At 37.4% G+C, this 17,788-nt stretch overlaps 1 protein-coding gene across 1 annotated transcript in view; it reads left to right on the forward strand.

The window, feature by feature from the left end:
• The window catches only part of ZDHHC17 (zinc finger, DHHC-type containing 17), a 61,725-nt gene that overhangs the window by 20,454 nt on the left and 23,483 nt on the right, over positions 1–17,788 (forward strand). Inside the window, exons 5-9 of the mRNA XM_009879739.1 lie at positions 6,035–6,099; positions 7,466–7,628; positions 12,259–12,384; positions 13,644–13,786; positions 16,163–16,263. Coding sequence (XP_009878041.1) covers positions 6,035–6,099; positions 7,466–7,628; positions 12,259–12,384; positions 13,644–13,786; positions 16,163–16,263 — 598 coding nt within the window. The remainder of the gene's footprint in view (positions 1–6,034; positions 6,100–7,465; positions 7,629–12,258; positions 12,385–13,643; positions 13,787–16,162; positions 16,264–17,788) is intronic.

Here is a 17,788-nt window from a genome sequence, read left to right on the forward strand (position 1 = left end):
GTATATGGAGATTCCTGCAGCTATTCTTTTACCATTCTTTATTTCTAATGAATTTAATCTTGAAATGTTAACAGTAACAATGATAGCAAATATTTTAGAATTCTTCACAGAATCATCAGTTTATATGCGGGTAAAAAATATGATGACAGAGTTGTCATAGATCATCTCTTTTTTTTTACACCTCAGTCCACAACTTTTATTCATTGCTGTTAATAATTGTATGTGTGTGTAAATAATAAAAAAAAAAAAAAACACAACAAACCCACCACCACCGACAAAAAACACCCCAAACCCAACCCAAAACGTTCTTGCTAGCTTCTTATACCGTTGCTGGATCTGTAAAGTGTGTATGTAGCATGTGTATTCATTACTGTTCTCATTGTCTCCCATCCTTCATTTTTCTGTATGCTCCGAAACATGTCCACCTTTTTGCTACTCACCCTGCATTATAATTTGTAGATTTACTCACCCACAGGTATGTGCCTGAAGCACAAATCTGGTTTACTTTGTAAAACATACAGAAACATCAAAGCATTCCTCTCTTCTTATAGTCTTGCTAATGCTGTTCACATTTCTGTATTCTGCTTATTCTTTCAACTAGCAAGTGAGATATGATCCAATGAGTCAGGTAGAATATGACTATGGAATCAGTGGGTTTGGTCTGTGTAAAACAAATAGTAAATTGCTGCAGAAAATTATTCTGCCTATACATGTTAAAAAATAAACTATCGCTCCATGCAGCACTCAGTATCTGAGAACTGTTTGGTAAAACAGTATTTAGTGTATGATAGAGACTAAGCTAGGCACAAGAAGAGGCTGATCATATATAATCGCTATTTTGTAAGAGATAATGATTGGAGAGAAATGCTTTTTCATCAGGAGCAAGTTTTATATTTTGTTCACAAATTATGTATAATTGTATGTGGGTTTTGTGTTACCAGAAAAATCTTGCAGATGTTATACAAGTGCAAACTTGTTTAAAGCATAGCATTAATGAAGTATAAATGGCCTTTAAAATGTTCCACTGTGATTATGAAATCTCCCTGTAAATGTTTGCTTGTCCTCATGTTTATATACACACTTGTCCCATTTATCTGAGCATTTTATACTTCAGTCCAAAAGAAGCTGTGTGTTTTTGCATGTGTACATACATAAACACACAAAACTTGCTTTAAAATTTAAAACGTATTGTCTCGGAAACAGCTCTCCTTATCAATAGCTTTTAAAAGGATGATTCTTATTAAATCCCTCAAATCTTATAAACTATGATTTTGGTATCTTTTCTATGCTGTAAGTTTAAATTAATTTCAACAGTAATTTTTGGAAGCACTTCAAAAAGTTACACTTTAAAATTATGTATTGATTTGTATGTTTAAAATACAGTAATAGCAATAGCATTGTAATACCAATCCCTAAACTCATTGTTCTCTAGCTATACTACATACAACTACAGAAACTACATGGTTTCTGTAGAAGCTATGGGAAATACATGATTCTACTTTTTATTCTCCTTTAATAAGTACATATGAGGTCAATAATCTTTTTTTTTTTTTTTTTCCACTTCCTTTGTGATGCCATAATTTGGGTTTGGAAACTTGAACTGCTTTTGTTATATACTACTTGCAAATTTTTTGTGCCTTTTGTCTTTACAGAGACCAGGTTTTCTTATATTCAAAGAGTAGGCTTGCACTTGTTCTGAACTAATTGTAGTACCTGTGTGGTAAATGACAACTAAATAAATGTCAAAATAAAGCTCAGTGTAGGCTGTTGTGCTTTGTTAGTTCTGATCCTGATGCCTTTGTGGACCTGCATGATCAGAGAGTCAGCTTTCATAACTGTTTAGAGAACTGACAGGTGGATGAAGAAGCTGCTCCTGATTGCTTCTTGGCTCTTTTTGAGACCAAGCTGGAACCTGACTTTGGTGTTGCTGCTTTACTCTCTTACAGGGCTGCAGCAGCCAACGATAAAATTTCCAATCTGAGGCTCGAGTCCAGTCCTCCAGCTTCTGGAGTGTAGTGTAGGGGAAGAACTCTTGGTCAGATGCCCTCTGCTCTTGGTTGGAAGTGAACCCACTTTCATGCCAGCAAGTACTACTCAGCCAAGATGGCTGATAGCTGTTGCTTTCTATTTAGTCATGTCTGTTACTGAATTCTGAGAGACTAATACCTGGCTGCATCATAATTTGCTCATGTTGTTTGTGTCAGTAGGTTGCCTGGGTCAAAATCAAGCCTGGGGCAAGTACATGATATCAATATAATCAGATAGCAAGTTACAGAATTTGTTGCACAGTTCAAGTTTAGGGAAAATCATTATTTAAAAAAAAAAAATGCAAGAAAGAAAAACTGAAAAGAGCTTGAAGGCACTTAAAAATGTTCAAAACTGATGCTTGTACTACTTGACTGCTTGACACTGTGCTTACGCTACTTAAAATGCCAAAGGCGTATCAGGGCCTAGTATACACAAATGTGTCACCCCGCAGTAAGTTAAGATATGGATGTGGTATGTCGGATGGTCGAATAAAATGTGTTCTTATCCTCTGGCATGCGTGAGATAACTTACCTCCGTCACAGATAATGAGCGACTATAAAGTTGCTAGTAGGGTAAAGTCATGTTGTAAGAAATATTCTGGAGCTGAAATTATAGTTTAACTATTTCATACCCATAGTTTAACTATCAATCACTTATTCACCAAGTCTGTATTTTTTATTCTCTGCAATTTTGTGTGTTAAATACTGTCCCGAGTTGCATAGGGCCTTCTGAGCTATGGCCTAGGAGTAGTTGGCGTCTAGGTTGGAAGATGCCGGTGTGGGACCAGCAGCCTTGGTTACTTTGGTGCTGCAGTCCATGAGTTGTGCTCGTAAGCACTGCTACCTCTGTTGGCGCTGAGGATCGTTCGCTCCACTGGGCTCAGGCCAGTGTAAGGCACCGAAACAAGTGTTTAAGTCCAGTAGTGTTTCTTTCTTATGATTGTCAAAACTGACTCTGTGTGTGATGGACTAGTGTATTCACAACAGAGCTTTTGTTGTTTGAAAGAACAAGGTAGGTTCAGTTCTGTGTGTTACCTTGGCTTGATGAGCCGACTTGTCGGTCTGCACTTGCTTCCTTTTGTAAGAATCCTACAAAATCTCTGCTCCTAGTGAGTAACTAGCATGTCTTTCTTAAATTAGGAAATGTTTTCAGCCTTACATGTCCCTTCCTAATAAATCTTCTTTACTATATGCTTTTAAATATGTCATCTTTTTGGAAGCCTGTTTCCCTTTCCCTGGGCAACAGTCCATGTGAAAAAGATCTTTTCCTTATGGTGAATAGGATTCTGAACAAGGGCATGATGGGTCTTTACATGAAGGTCTGAATTTGTGAAATAACTAGTAATGGTTCTAAAGAGGATTAAATTCCCAGTCTCTTTCTGTGCAATTTAATGCACTTCTAAGTGGAATCTCTTGATGCTTTTTGTGCTTTTGAAAGGGCCGTACTGTATCACAGTACCGCTTTGACCGTTGCTTGTTAAATGTCCTGGTAAGCCTAAATGCTGCTCTGATCTCTAGCTGCTATTCAGAATCCTCCCTCATCAGCTATATTGCTTTCAGAGTGTAGTGTTAAGCAGCAGAATAGTTGCTACAGCTCCTTTCCATGCAGGAAGGTCTTTCTCCCCTACACTTTGCCTCTCCAAAAGCTTTTTGTGGAATCTTGTGTAAGTGTCCTAGGATTAAGTCCGGTTAGCTTTGCATATGCAAAGTTGTTCTATTTCAGAACCAAGTGAAAAATTTGCCACTTGTGGTCCACGGAGTCGACGCTTGAAATACATACAGAGGGCAGCAGTATGTGCAATTTTTGGTCGTTGCATCAGTTATTGTTGAAATCTTTGGTTGTTGCACTGTGTCCTAACAGCATAGGTACACCCCTCCGTGAGCATTATCAGATTGACCTGTCACTAAGAGTTAAACAAGAAATTAATGCTTAAATGCCTGTTGGTACACACCAGAACAGAAAAACAGTCTCCTAATATGTATCTGCTGCTGAAGGTTTATTTTTTTTTGCCTCAGCCCTTTGGTAAAAAGCAGCAACAGAGCTTCCTTTCTAAAACGTCTCACTTGTGTGGTTTTGGTAAGGATCTGGCAAAATAACAAAGAATTTTTGGTGAGAGGTTTGCTAGAGCATGCGTCTGCTATCCACAACTATGTCATCTTTGTTACGTCTATACAACAATGTGCAAGTCAATCTTAGTTGCTTTGTCTCTTGTTAAAGTGCCTTTGAAAAGGGATCTGCCTCAGCCCACGTTGTAGGTTAATATGAGTAATAGCTGTAACCTGCCTAGGTAATTTATGTGCAGAGAATAGTCTGGAGCTCATGGTTTGGTTTTTTTTTGGGTTTTTTTTTTAGCTGAGTGTCACCTAGTGTGCAAAGCGTAGTTTTGATTTGTCAGGTGGAATCACTGAAGGAGTCATTTTGCTTGCATCCAGACAATCAGGTCCCTGCTGTCACGCAGAATTGCTTTTCTATATGAAATCTAAAGATGAAAGAGTGATTGTTCATGTATCTTCAAAATATGTTGTTCACACAGTGTGACCTGTGAATCAAGGATGAATTAACTTGAGGTTACACTGTGGTTCGAATTTCCTTCACGATCTCAACAACAGGAGGTTAAAGGGAGTGCCAATGGTTGCGCGGTCCTAAGTGGGCTTAAAAGGACCTAATCTATACAAGTACTGTGGGCAAACAGACTTGGATGCTGGTCTCAATGCATGTAACTCTTTTCTGAACAAACAATACAATAAAGTAATGGTTCTTTTTCCTTCCCATCAACTGTTTTTTAAATTTCTGATTTTTTTTTTTTTTTTCAAATTGAGCAACAGAGCAAAACCTCAGAAATGGAAAGTTATCTGCAGGCTAGAGATGTTTTAAAAGCAGTTATTTGGAACAACTAGCCGGGGTCAGGCTAGCAGCACTGTGAGTGGGGATCCCAGGGTGCTGGGCATTTGGCAGGCTACTGGAGGGGAGAAGATGGTTCTGGGGGTGATAGAAAGCAACATCATCCGCTTTCTGGGTTTCTGTCAGTAGTTTCTCTAGCAAAAGGCTTTACTGAAACACTTTCAACCTAATTTTCCTAATAAGGACTGAGAGGAGTAGCACAGGAAATTCTGACATAGCTCTATCGCCTCTAAGGAAAACTGTTCATGTCTTGCATAAAGTTAGCTTACAGTAATTTTGTTGGTGTTCTGTGGAACTTTCCCAAATGTGCTTGAGAGTCTAATCTGCCTCGATGTATTTAGGAATCACCAACTTCCATGTCAGTGAGGCAGGGATCTATGAGAGGAAGAAATGCTGCAGGTATTAGACCCTTTCTGATGGATCTAAGAGAATTGTCTGGATGGTGCTGTTTTGTCATTCTGTGGCTATGTTCTGTTAAATGTAATAATGTTTTTTTTTATTTATTTTATTTTTAGTCACCACTTGGTTATAGATCAGTTTTATTTCTGGGTAGGTTGTTTTTATTAATGGCTTTTGTTTAAACTTAAAAGATTTCTGGCATCCACTAACTTGATATCCAGATATGTAAATACCTTTGGAACTGAGTGAACTAAGGAAAATTGCTTTGCAAGTGGAAAAATAGATGCAGCTAGCGTTCAGTAGGATGTAAGATTCAGGCCATGGTATTTATGTTAATTTATCAAGTATTTTGTTAAATATTGGTACATTATTTTCATTTTCTCCTGCTTTTGAGTGCAATAGTACAGTATCTATATCTATCTTTTATGTTGAAGATTAATAGTGAGATACAAATAACTGGTCTTATATAGTACGACTGTTCCTTAGTTTCCAAAATAGATTGGAGTGGTCATATGTTTGCGATGGTGGTGTTAATGTCTGTTTTCAGTTTTTAAATATTATTTTATTATGTACTGAAAGCTTGCCAGGTTTTCTCCAATACGGTCGGTTAGTCTTTAAATACTGCTTCTCATTGCAAGCCTACTATCTACTGGATCTTGAGCATGTTTACTTATCTCACCAACTTTTTTTTCTTCTCCTTCTTTAGGATGTAGATATGATGGATCAAAATGGAATGACCCCTTTAATGTGGGCAGCTTACAGAACACATAGGTAATATCTCACTGCAGTTTGGACTTTCTCTTCATGTTAACTGAGTGGTATATAGTAGTAACCAGTTTTGAATTTTTGGAAAGTTTTTTTTTTGGTTTGACCAGTCCATGTTCTTTCCACAATTGTCATTTTATCTTTTTTCATTTGTCATTGTTGTGTGTTAACCCCAGTAGGCAGCTCAGGCCCATGCAGCCACTTACTGCCGCCCAGCGGAATGGGGAGGAAAATCAGAAGGGTAAAAGCGAGAAAACTCGTGGGTTGAGATAAAGGCAGTTTAATAGGTAAAACAAAAGCTGTGTGCCCAAGCAAAGCAAAATAAGGAATTCATTCACTATGTCCCATCAACAGGCAGGCGTTTAGCAATTTCCAGGACAGCGGAGCTCCATCACCTATAACGCTTACTTGGGAAGGCAGATGCCGTAACTCCGAACATCCCTCTCCCCCTCCTTTTTTCCTCAGCTTTTATTGCTGAACACGACATTGTATGGTGTGGAATTTCCTTTTGATCAGCTGGGGTCAGCTGTACTGGCCGTGTCCCCTCCAAACTTCTTACCCACCCCGGCCTATTTGCTGGCAGGGCAGCATGAGAAGCAGAAAAGGCCTTGATGCTGTGTAAGCACTGCTCAGCAGCAGCGAGAGCATGGGCGTATTATCAACAGCATTTTGGTCACAAATCTGAAACGCAGTACCGTAGGAGCTGCTGTGAAGAAGATTAACTTGATCCCAACCAAAACCAGTACAATGACCTATTCAAGAGAGAGAATATTATGCAGAAGTGCTCACTAATCTGAACTTTCAGTTTACAAAGTAGATCTTCCTGTGGAGGTGATTGGAAAAAAGTTGGTGTAAAATAACAGTTCTCCAAAAAGCAAATTTGTCTGAATTAGATTCCTGCTCGGAAGGGCCTGTCTCCATTGATTGTTGAGAGGAACATAGGCTAGCTTTTACGAATACCTACCGTTACCAACATTATCATCTCATTTTATTTTCATCTTTTGGAATGTGAAGTGGAAATATAAAATGTTTTAAACTGCGGTTGTTATCTGCCAAGTATACAACCACGTGCATGCTTTTATAAATCTGTCAATACTGTTAGGTTTTGGTAAACGTGAAAACAGAATTGTATAACAAATGTGCTTGATGACATCCCAGAACAAGCTGCCTTACTGAGCTGCTTTAAAAGTGAACAGAATTGTGGTTGCTCTTTGGGAAGGGAATTTGAGCCATTCATAATCATCAGCAAAAAATGTCACTTTGCTGTTACATAGTGTACGTGATCAATGTTCTTTTATAGAAATTGAACTCAGTAAGTTGATATGTATTTGAATTCTTTTTCTGTAGATCTAACAAGAATTTTCTTTTCTAGTGTGGATCCAACCCGATTACTACTTACGTTTAATGTTTCTGTTAATCTTGGAGACAAATATCACAAAAACACAGCATTGCACTGGGCTGTGCTAGCAGGAAATACTACAGTTATTAGTCTTCTGTTAGAAGCTGGAGCAAATGTTGATGCTCAAAATATAAAGGTAAACACTTGGTCTGTTTTTATTGTAAGTGATTTGAGGCAGGAATAATATGATAAATCTCAAGAATAGAGTATTATTGCGGGTATGGTGGGATCATGAAGATGGTGCCACTAATGTTTAATTTGGGAATCAGTTTTTCCTAACGGTGGTGTATAACCACTAAATCTGCACCTTCAAAAGTACTTATGTAAATAATTTACCAATGGTTATGTGTAAATATATGGGAGTGGGGTGCACAATTAGACTGCATGCGTGAAGACCCATGTATTTGGATGCAACGTTGGAAATCTCACTGAATGTCTTCTAGTGAAGTTCTGGGGTGACTGTTTGTTGGAGTGAGATGTAAGACATCTCCATTCGCTTCCAGAGGGATGACAAATGATCTAGTGTATCTCCCAGTGGCATTAGGGAAGTTGGAGGCCTAAAGATACCAGTAGGAGTGAAATAGGAAAATGGGCTCTTTTTTGCATCCAAACTTTAAATTGCCTGATTACCAGAACCTCTTAATGATGTCGATAGATTGAGCACTAATAGAGCCCATCCCTAGCATATGTTAGACCAGTCAAGCAGCTGTTAGAATTTGTGCCGTCGGCTTGGGGTCTATAAGAGCTTCTCTGGCAGCGGAAGGTAACGCCTATTGAACGTGGTTTTGTCCATTGCCTCCAGACTGTTCTGTATATCAAATTAGATGCACTTCACCACCCAAGCTGTTTCTTCTGTCGTGCCAGAGAAGAATTCACTTTTAGAAAAAGAATTCTCTACTGAATTTCTCTTCAAATATTTGTATTTTCCACTTAATGAGTGTCACAGATGGAGTGGTTTCACTGGAAAATACAGCTGTAAATCTATGTTTATAAAATATTAAGTACTTAAGTAAATTTATTTGACCTTTCACCAATTTTCCTACTGATTAAGATGGCCAGGGCCTATTTTGCTTGGCCACAAGTGATAGAAATATGTTTAAAAATAAATAAACACACACATCTGTTTTCTTGAACAGCGTGGAACAGTCCTTTTAAGGGTGCAGTCAAATTTTGCTAGTAGCTTTCTAGGTCTTACATCCATTTTAGAGTATTAGAAGTACTGATGATCGTGAATGAAAACTCATTAGAAAAAATCACATGGCTTTTCAGGTGTTTAAAACAAAACAAATAGTCTCTTGCATGTACTGGTGTGAATATATAATAATCATTCCTTGTCTGTAAGGTCAGTCGTGTGGATGAATTATGCTTCTAGTCTCACTTTTTGTAAACTGTTGAAAAACTTTTCTTCTATGCCACCTAATGGTAAAAATTAAGGCATTTATGTGGAAAAAAAATCAGTGTGTCATACCTTGCTTCCCTTGGCAGACTGATTAGCGTAATTAGAGTTTTAAAGTCATCACCTTACCTACATTTCTGGACTCTAACAAAATCTGTAATAAAACTTCACATTTGGCCAAATAAAAAAAGTGTCTACTATCCTGAAGCAGTTCATGGTCTCCCTTTCTTTATTGACAGACAGCAGCAGTCAGTAGAAAAATAGGGTTTTGAACCTGCTGGATCATGATACCTTTCCAGTCATGCCAGAAGACATGCGCCTGGTTTCATTTGACTTGTGCCTGGTTTCATTAACCGCTGTCTGCCTTCAGCAGTGGAGTCTTGCATGCGTTCCCAGGTTTCTAAGATCTTCAGAGGATCAAAATCATTCTAGCCATGGCAGTTTTGCCATCCTGCCAGCGGCCTTATACCAGATGCTGATTTGGGTGGTAGTAAACGTACAGGAAACTTAAGAATTTGGTTGATTTTTATAGGTATATAGGAACTCAGTTTTGTGCGTCTCCTTTGGCTGTTCGGCAAAAAAGTTTTCTTTGAGCCAAAAACTAGTTGTTAAGTGTCTGGCTCATGTTTCCTCAGAAATAAAAGGAATCATGAAAGACTCCTTTCTGATGCAGTCAGTTCCAGATTTCTGTAGCACTATCTAGTGAAGTCCTTTTTTCAGATAGCCTGTGGAATTCACCAAAAATGTTGGTAAGACAGCTAAGGTTAAAGAAATGCATTGGCTGAAGCTGCTCATCTTTTTCAAATTATGAAGTGGCTGAAATACTAGGTAGGAGAGAGCTTTGACCTTGTTACAGCTCTAGGCAGTCAGTCACGGAAAGGTGCACGCTGCCAGCTGCCTGAGTTTGGAACCAATTGGAACCAGTCATCTCAGTGAGGTGCTCTTTTTGCTTTGCATGACAGTTTGAGAAGCGTACGAACAATAGCATTCTTATTCTAAAATAAAGCTTGATAAAAGCAGTGGGTTTGTCCGTTTGTGTTATTTATCCTCTTTATATTGCGCTGCACAAGAAAATAATACTTTTCTTTTGGTAGTAAGATACTTTCTTTTTCCTTTTTGAGAACTAGATTACAGTTAGAGTTGGAAGCGGCTTTTCAGTAGTGAAAGTAGAGTGGGTTTTTTGTTTGGTTGATTTTTTGTTAAGGAAATAGTCTTGCCACTCCAGTAGACAGGTTGGGCAGATGAGGACAGGATTTCACAGGGAGTCAGCTTATCACTGGGGATCAGGGCGAAACCTGTAAATTTTATTTAAATATAAGCAGAAGCTCCTTTTTTACTATAGAGTGATAGAGACCTGAAAGAGCTTTTGTTGTTTAAGGAAGACTTTTTTTTTATATATATATCTGTTAATGAATCACTGAATGGACTTCAGATGTAGTTTCTTGATTATGCAGTGTATCTGTAGGTTTGGCTGTGGAAGTCTACATGGTCCTATGGTCATGATGCTTCAAATTATTCTTTCTGTCTAAACACTTAAAATATATACTATTGAAGCCTTATTGCTTGCTGACAAACTAAGTATGTTACTAGACTAAGTTCCCTGAAATTTTTCTTTTTTTTTTTTTTTTTTTATTTTGCTTTCTAAGCAAGTCAGCCATCAACCACCCCTGTGAATACAAGGGAAATACTAAAATGGTCAGATGATGAGAAGCATAGTCAAAGACTACTTTAAAGCTCCCTCAATCTTTTCATCTAGGCAGTTCCTAGGTGTCTCATGGCCCTCTAGTGGAAGGGATGCTCAGCTGGACCCCAAGACAACTTCAGGATTTTCTTGGGAGATCAACTCCCAGAGGGGATTGCTTGTCCACAGGTAATCTTTACAGTCTGGATATATAAGGTGATATTAAAACGACAGCATCTCTGGAGTTTTCCAGATATTAGCAATTCAAGGTGCTATTAAATTTGTGATAAAGCAGACACCATAGTTTGATTTCAGGCTTTTCTGTTGAGGATGTAGTTAACTTAATTTGTTTCTGAAACATTTGGCTAAATAACCTTGAAGCCAAGTTAAGTCAAAAGGTTATTCTTTTTTAACTGATTTTGCTAGTTAAACTTCTCGCACAAGAGTGCAAGATCCTGTTAAGTAGCAAAAAGCTTCACCTCATGATCTGTAGTCTGTGCTGTTTACTCTTTTTTTAGAAATTTGGAGCAAGATTTCAAAGGCAAAAATGACAGTTTAGTACTCAATTCCCATTGTCTTTCTATGGGATATAGGTAGCTAACTGTACTTTTTAATCTTTGAAATCTCTTCTGTCTGTAGTAATTATTGCCCTTTCTGGGTAATTTCAGTTTCTGGTACCTGTCTCACTTTTTTTTTAGGAGGGGGCCGAGCGATGGAGGATTCAGCCATTTTTCAAGCCTCCATGAATGGTTTGTTTAGGAGGGGAGTTAACTCCAGTAGAAGAGAGGAGGAGTCAAATGCAAAACTGAAGCTGGAGGTACCTGCAATTGGTTGTCTCTTGCCTCCTCTGTAATTTTAGACCCAGTCAGTAACTTTCATTTAGCTCTCTTCCTACATGTTCAAAAAGCAATAAAATAAAATCAGTTTAGTAGGTACCTTTGGCCCCTGTATCTCTCTCTCTGTCTCTCTTTTGCTTTGTCTGTCAGTCCTCGCTGAAAGTAGGGAAGGAGAAAGCATGGACCGTTGCTGGCTTAGCACCCAAAGCATGTGAAGCCCAAGCTAAGCATATAAGTTCAGATTTTTGGAATAAGTTGGATGTTAGCAGTCAGTTTTCTTCCTAGGACTTCAGTAACTGAGATGAATTCAGCTTAACTGAATGTTAAGCTTGTGGAAAAAAATCCTTATAGAAACATTCCATGATATTAGTAACTTCACTCTGCCAAAAAGGCAGAGAATTAACTGAGAAGTCAGGCTTTATACTGGGAGAGTTTTCCATGATCCAGTGGGTCACGAGTTCTTATTCTTTGCTTGATTTCTGCTGCCTGTCAATAGCTGAGGGGGAAGCACAGTCTTTCATTTACAGACTAGTAGACTGTGTGTAGAACAGTGAAACACAGATGCGTTATGCCAAAGGAAACAATTATTGTTATGTCAGGACGTACATATTGTCAGGATCACACATTTAATATTCTACTTGTCCACGCATGTGTAGTTATGCGAGAGTGAACAAGACCAAAAGGAATGAATGATGTTTGGTGTCAAGTAAGCTGCAGAGCAAAAAGTATGTCAGAATATAGCTTAAACTGATTTAAAATGTATTATTTTTACCTGCCAATCTTCTGTTTCAAAAGTGCTCCGGAGGCATTTTATTTTTAAATTGGATGTTTCCCACTTTTATACTCCTGGCAGGGAGAATCACCACTTGATCTAGCAAAACAGAGGAAAAACGTTTGGATGATCAATCACCTACAGGAAGCAAGACAGGCAAAGGGATATGACAGTCCATCCTTTCTGAGAAAACTAAAAGCTGATAAGGTAAGAAGTAGTATAACACTTATGTAAATCAATATTACTACTGCTGTTGGTTTGGGGGCTTGTGTGTTTGTTTAAGGTAAGCAGTTCAGTACTGTTGTTTCCTCACATTTCAGTTTTAGGGAACATCCTTCTGTAGTTGCAAAAGAAAAAAAGACACCACCTTTATTCAAGGCAGGAGAAAAGAAAACCCTAAGTCTCCAAACGGTTTCCTTTAGTTTTTGTGCTAACTAAATGTTAGGAAAGTACCAAGTGGTCTGGAATTGTTGGGGATAGCCAAGACTTTCACAACGCTGACTCTCAAGTAGCTGAGGAAAGGAGCATTTTAGATATCCTGAACTCTGATCTCCTCTCTAATTATGTTGGGTTTTGTGTTGAATGAAAGAAGCAGTCAGTCTTGGCAGTATAATGTAATGTATGAATCTCTAATTTCTTCTCAGGTTATTATTTAATATTGCAGATAGGAGGAGGCAAGAAATGAGGGTATAAAGGGTAACATATTGCTGTAGCATGAAGAACTGTCTACCTACCTATAGTCTGAGAACTTTAATATAGAGTTAATATTTTCTTACAGGTGGAGTGTTGTGCTGGATATTAAGTATTGCTATCACTGATATGCTACAACTTCTTGATTTAAAGATACATTGCATCTTGATGATTAAAGCACTGGCTGCAGCCTGGGCTTTAACCCTGTGGTAATATAATAATGCAGTGATTATTGACTACACGTGATTTGTGCATTGCATTATATGCACATGTGCATTGTGAATGTGCTTTGAATATCTGGAAAGAGTTCAGTGCCTTCAACACGAATTGTATCCACATATTATAAGACAAAAAAGGACTGATCTTTCTTCGTAAAGGCTTCAGTATGATTTTATCTGTTACTTACATACCTTCAGTCTTTAAAGTTCACTGAGATTACCATGTGCTGTGTTTATACACTTTGACAGATTCTTAAAAAAGAGTTACTGTTGCCTTTATTCTGGATTAACAGTAAAGTCTCTAGAAGACAGTTCTTCTAAAGTATTCAATAAAATTATTGATTGACTATGAAATTTTAGGAAGATCATTTTTTCTTGCCCGTACATTGGAGATATGTACGTATAGGAAATGACAATAAAATTATGAAGATTCCTCCCCTCTGTCAAGCTTCCTGAAAATTTATTTAAGTTTTTGTGACTGTCCTATTTATTGTGGAATATCATTATACAACCTGTTCCTAAAAATAGTATTACTTATTGATATTTGTTTCTATATAGGAATTCCGTCAGAAGGTGATGCTGGGAACTCCTTTCCTAGTAATTTGGCTGGTTGGGTTTATAGCAGACCTAGACATTGATTCTTGGCTCATTAAAGGGCTGATGTATGGTGGCGTTTGGGCTATGGTGCAGTTTCTTTCAAAGTAAGTGTTTCACCAGGACACTGTCTGTTTCGTGTGCACACAAGAAGTGTTTTGCTGGCATCTTTATTGGATAAATAATCTTAAATTTCTGTTTTTCAGTGTGCTTTTTTGACATGCAACATTTTTGTTGGATTTTTTTTTTTGGTTGGAAATTTTTTTTTGTTACGATTTATGGAAAAGATCTTTTGCCGCTTTAGCTCTTGTAGTGCTCTGTTGTCTTGCACATATCCATGGAATTGCCTTGGGTGAATATCACTGAGCTAATAGAAGCTAACAGCAGAACAGAAATTCCAGTCATTCTCCAGAGGAGGGTGCTGAATGTCTGTCTGCAAAGTTATCAGGATGAATTTTGAAGAAAATAGAAAAGAGGAAAGTTACACTAGAAAGGAATAAAAAAAAAAAAAATGTGCAAGTTTGCTATTAAACCCCAATTTTTTAGAATTGAAATACCCAAAGGCATCTGAATAGAAGTGAAGTCAGAGTCAAGTTTTGTAGCTCCTGTTGTGGAAAGTGTTGACTGAAGAAGTATCTGCTTTCTCATAATATTTTTCATTTGTTATGTGGTCATAAAGAATTTTAGTTGTGTTTGTGATTACTTTAATTACCTGTAAATGCATATGCGCGCACACACGCAGGCATGCTCCAACAGATTTTCAAGATCTGTAGACTACTTCATCTATACTTTGCTTTTCATTGTCATGTGTGGCATGTATAGAAGAACTGCTTATATCTTCATACTTACAAGCTTTCTGCTTTTTTGGCCTTGGATGTCATGTGTATTAGAACCACTCACGTCTCCTTTCAGTTTAAAGAGGAAAAGAAAATATATCTGTTCCTTAGACCAAGTTCATAGAATCTTAGTGAACTTAGTACACCGGGAGGGGGGTGGGGGTCATCAGGCTTTTGCCTCTGCAGGATCTTGGAGATGATCTGTTCAGTCTTTCCGTCATCTCTGAGGCTGTGCAATTTGCTGACCTCCTCCCACAAGTAATTTGTTTGCAATGCAAATCCTCGACCATGCCTCCTGCAAGAGGCAAGGACAAGATTTCTTCAAGTTTTGCAAGATGTCTGGTTTTATGTTTTTGACCTACCTGGCGTATTCAGGACTAAGATTTATTTTCTCTTATCCTTTGCTTAATGTTTAGTATAAATACTTTTTGAAGTGTTTTTCAAAAACTCCAGGTTTGAATGGAACGTTTGCTATTATTCTAATTAGTATTTCCTTTCCCTGTTGAATTTTAGCTAATCTGCTTAGCTGTGTTTTCCTCCCTACTCCTTTCACACACACACAAATGTACAGAAATCGCTGAAAGAAAGATTACTGCTGAGTAACTACTGTGTGTCCAAATGTATATTCACTTATCGCTTACCATTTTAGCTCATCTTATAGGATTTTCTCAAAAGACCTAAGAAATTTCGATTAGAGAAGAGATAGTTACTGCAAGGGAGTAAAGGAGTGAAATGGGAGCTATTGGGTGCACACGTCTGTGCTGGCCCTGAGGGCACCCTCAGAACAAAGAGCAAAATGTGTCAATGTAAGGATGTCGAGGCAGACGATGGAAAAAGCTTTATTTCAAGGAGTGTAGCAGTTTAGAGTGTGACTTTTGATTTGGTTAGCGTTTTTTCTTGACTATGGAGTTGCCTAGTCACTCATCTAGTTTGTCTCAACTAAAATCTACTTTATTCAGAATGGTCTTTAAAATGCAAGAGTATAAGAAGGGGGAAATAATTCTGATGGCTTAATTATTTTTTTTTTAAGTAGCAGCATTCCATCTTAGAACTTGGCAAATTTAGTATTATGGGAAATTTATTAATCTTTTTTTTTCCTCAAACTTTCTATTGGCTACTGTAATAGAAGCAAAAGATTCAAGAATCTGAAATATTTCAAGTATGTAGGCTGGTAACACCAAAGTCTCTTAAGCTTATTTCTTACCAAAGTCATTTTAATGTGTAATTTTCATCATATGGGTTTCCCAAATATCTTTAGCTCTGAAATTTCATAAGTAAATGTAGTTTGCAACCAGTTTCCATGCTGTAGGCTAGGAATCTCACAGATTTCTAACTGCTCTCACAGTGTAGTTTTAGCATGAGTATTTACTCATTCTACCTTGCTTGTCCTGTTCTTGACGGTCACTGCAAAAGTGAATGTATAAATTTTAATTAAATAACTTTCAGTTGTAACTTCATCTGGATAGGTTGAAAACAGGAATTTCTCATGAGCTTTGAAGATAAAAGTGAGGAAAATGTTTTTATGATGTATTTTGCAGTATCTCATACAGTACATATTTTAACAGGAAGTGTTTTTCAGTAGTAGTAGTTCAGGATTTCAATTTTATAAGTCAAAACTTATCATGTGACATTGCTCCTACTTTACAGGTCATTCTTTGATCACTCCATGCACAGTGCACTGCCTCTTGGAATATACTTGGCAACAAAATTCTGGATGTATGTGACGTGGTTCTTCTGGTTTTGGAATGATATCCTTTTTTGTGTACAGTAATAAGTACTATTTTTTCATGTTAGTAGTATGAAGTAACACCTCGATATATCCTACCTGTAAGAGTAAGTAAACTAATTAAAACTTTAAAATGGCTATCTCCATTAAACATTGCTTTCTGTATTGATGGTAATTATTTTATTGCTTAAAAAATGTGCATACTATTGCATTGCTTCAGTAAGTGGAAGATTTTCCTCAAAATTGGTCTGCAAAGTTTCCTGTGCTTTACCAGTTTCTTAAGCGGGGGTAATGTAAGCAACTCTGTAAGATATGCTCTGGCTGTGAGGTGACAAGGTGTAAGTGACTGCATTTTTAGACGCTGCTTTTCTGAAAAGCAGTAGGTGATTTCATGGTATGCATCAATTTCAGTGGCCTTAGCTTTACACTTAATTCTTCCTAAAGATTTTGCAGCTTCCATTTCATACAAACTTTAGGTGTATTTGTTAACTGTACTGTCAGTCTTTGAAAGTGTATATATTAACAACACTAGATTATAGAGATTCTGCATACGCCCATCTTTGTGTTTTTGACTGCCCAGATGTGAACTTTTTGTACTCACAGGGGTACAGATTGCTTCAGAGTTCACTGAAGAATGTCAGTTGTCCACCTTAAGGAAATAGATTATAATTTTTAAACAACTTCCTTGGGTTTTTCATTACAATAACCAAGAAAATAAAGTAGAGATTGAATGTTTTATTAAATGTTTAATACAGTTCTTATAGCTGTAAGTAGTTGAAGTGAACTGAATATTTATGATGGATGTTGGCTTGACTTTTCTAGAAACTGGTTTTCTTTTTTCACCCTTGAAGGAATTACCATGAAATAGGATAGTAGCAGTGCAACCCTTTTATCATCTTGTTAATATTTTCTCCGACCTTAGCTAAAAGAGCTTCACGTTTTTGGGTTGAGAACAGAGAGGAGACCCTGTTTCCATGCTTCCTTTGGCTTCCATGCTGCTAGCGTTTGCGAAGGTGCTGCTGTGAATAATAGAAGTCCCATGTGACTGGAGATGACTGCTACTTCCCATTTAAAAAACCTAAAAATCAAAATCTAGTAACTGCTAAGTAAAGGAAAAAAGAAAAAAAATATTTCTATCGATATTAGCATGACTATGCCTTGTAATAGTTATTTAAAAATGCTGGTCCTACCAGTCTCTCCGGCCTGATTTTCTACATTTTTACTCAATAAAATTTACTAGTAACTGGAGAATGAGGAAAGTGAATACAAAATGAATGTGAAAAAATTTAAAAAGCGGTAGTTAAAAATCTAGGTATACTTTTCCAGTTTTTATGGAATGGAGTAGAGCTGTCTAAATATGATGTGCCGCTACACTGAATTTGGTTTTCTGTGGTTTTTTGTTAAGAAAACCTGAATTTTGGCAAATAGTAAAATACAACTTTCTGAGGCAGTTATAACAACTACACCATCTCACTTCTGAATCTCAGCTCTCCGTATCTTGTAGGTTTTCTTTAGAAACTCACGTTTGCTAGTGCTACTGCATGTTT

This window comes from Charadrius vociferus, unplaced genomic scaffold (genome assembly GCF_000708025.1).
Source record: "Charadrius vociferus isolate BGI_N301 unplaced genomic scaffold, ASM70802v2 scaffold90, whole genome shotgun sequence".
NCBI classification, from domain to species: Eukaryota; Metazoa; Chordata; class Aves; order Charadriiformes; family Charadriidae; genus Charadrius; species Charadrius vociferus.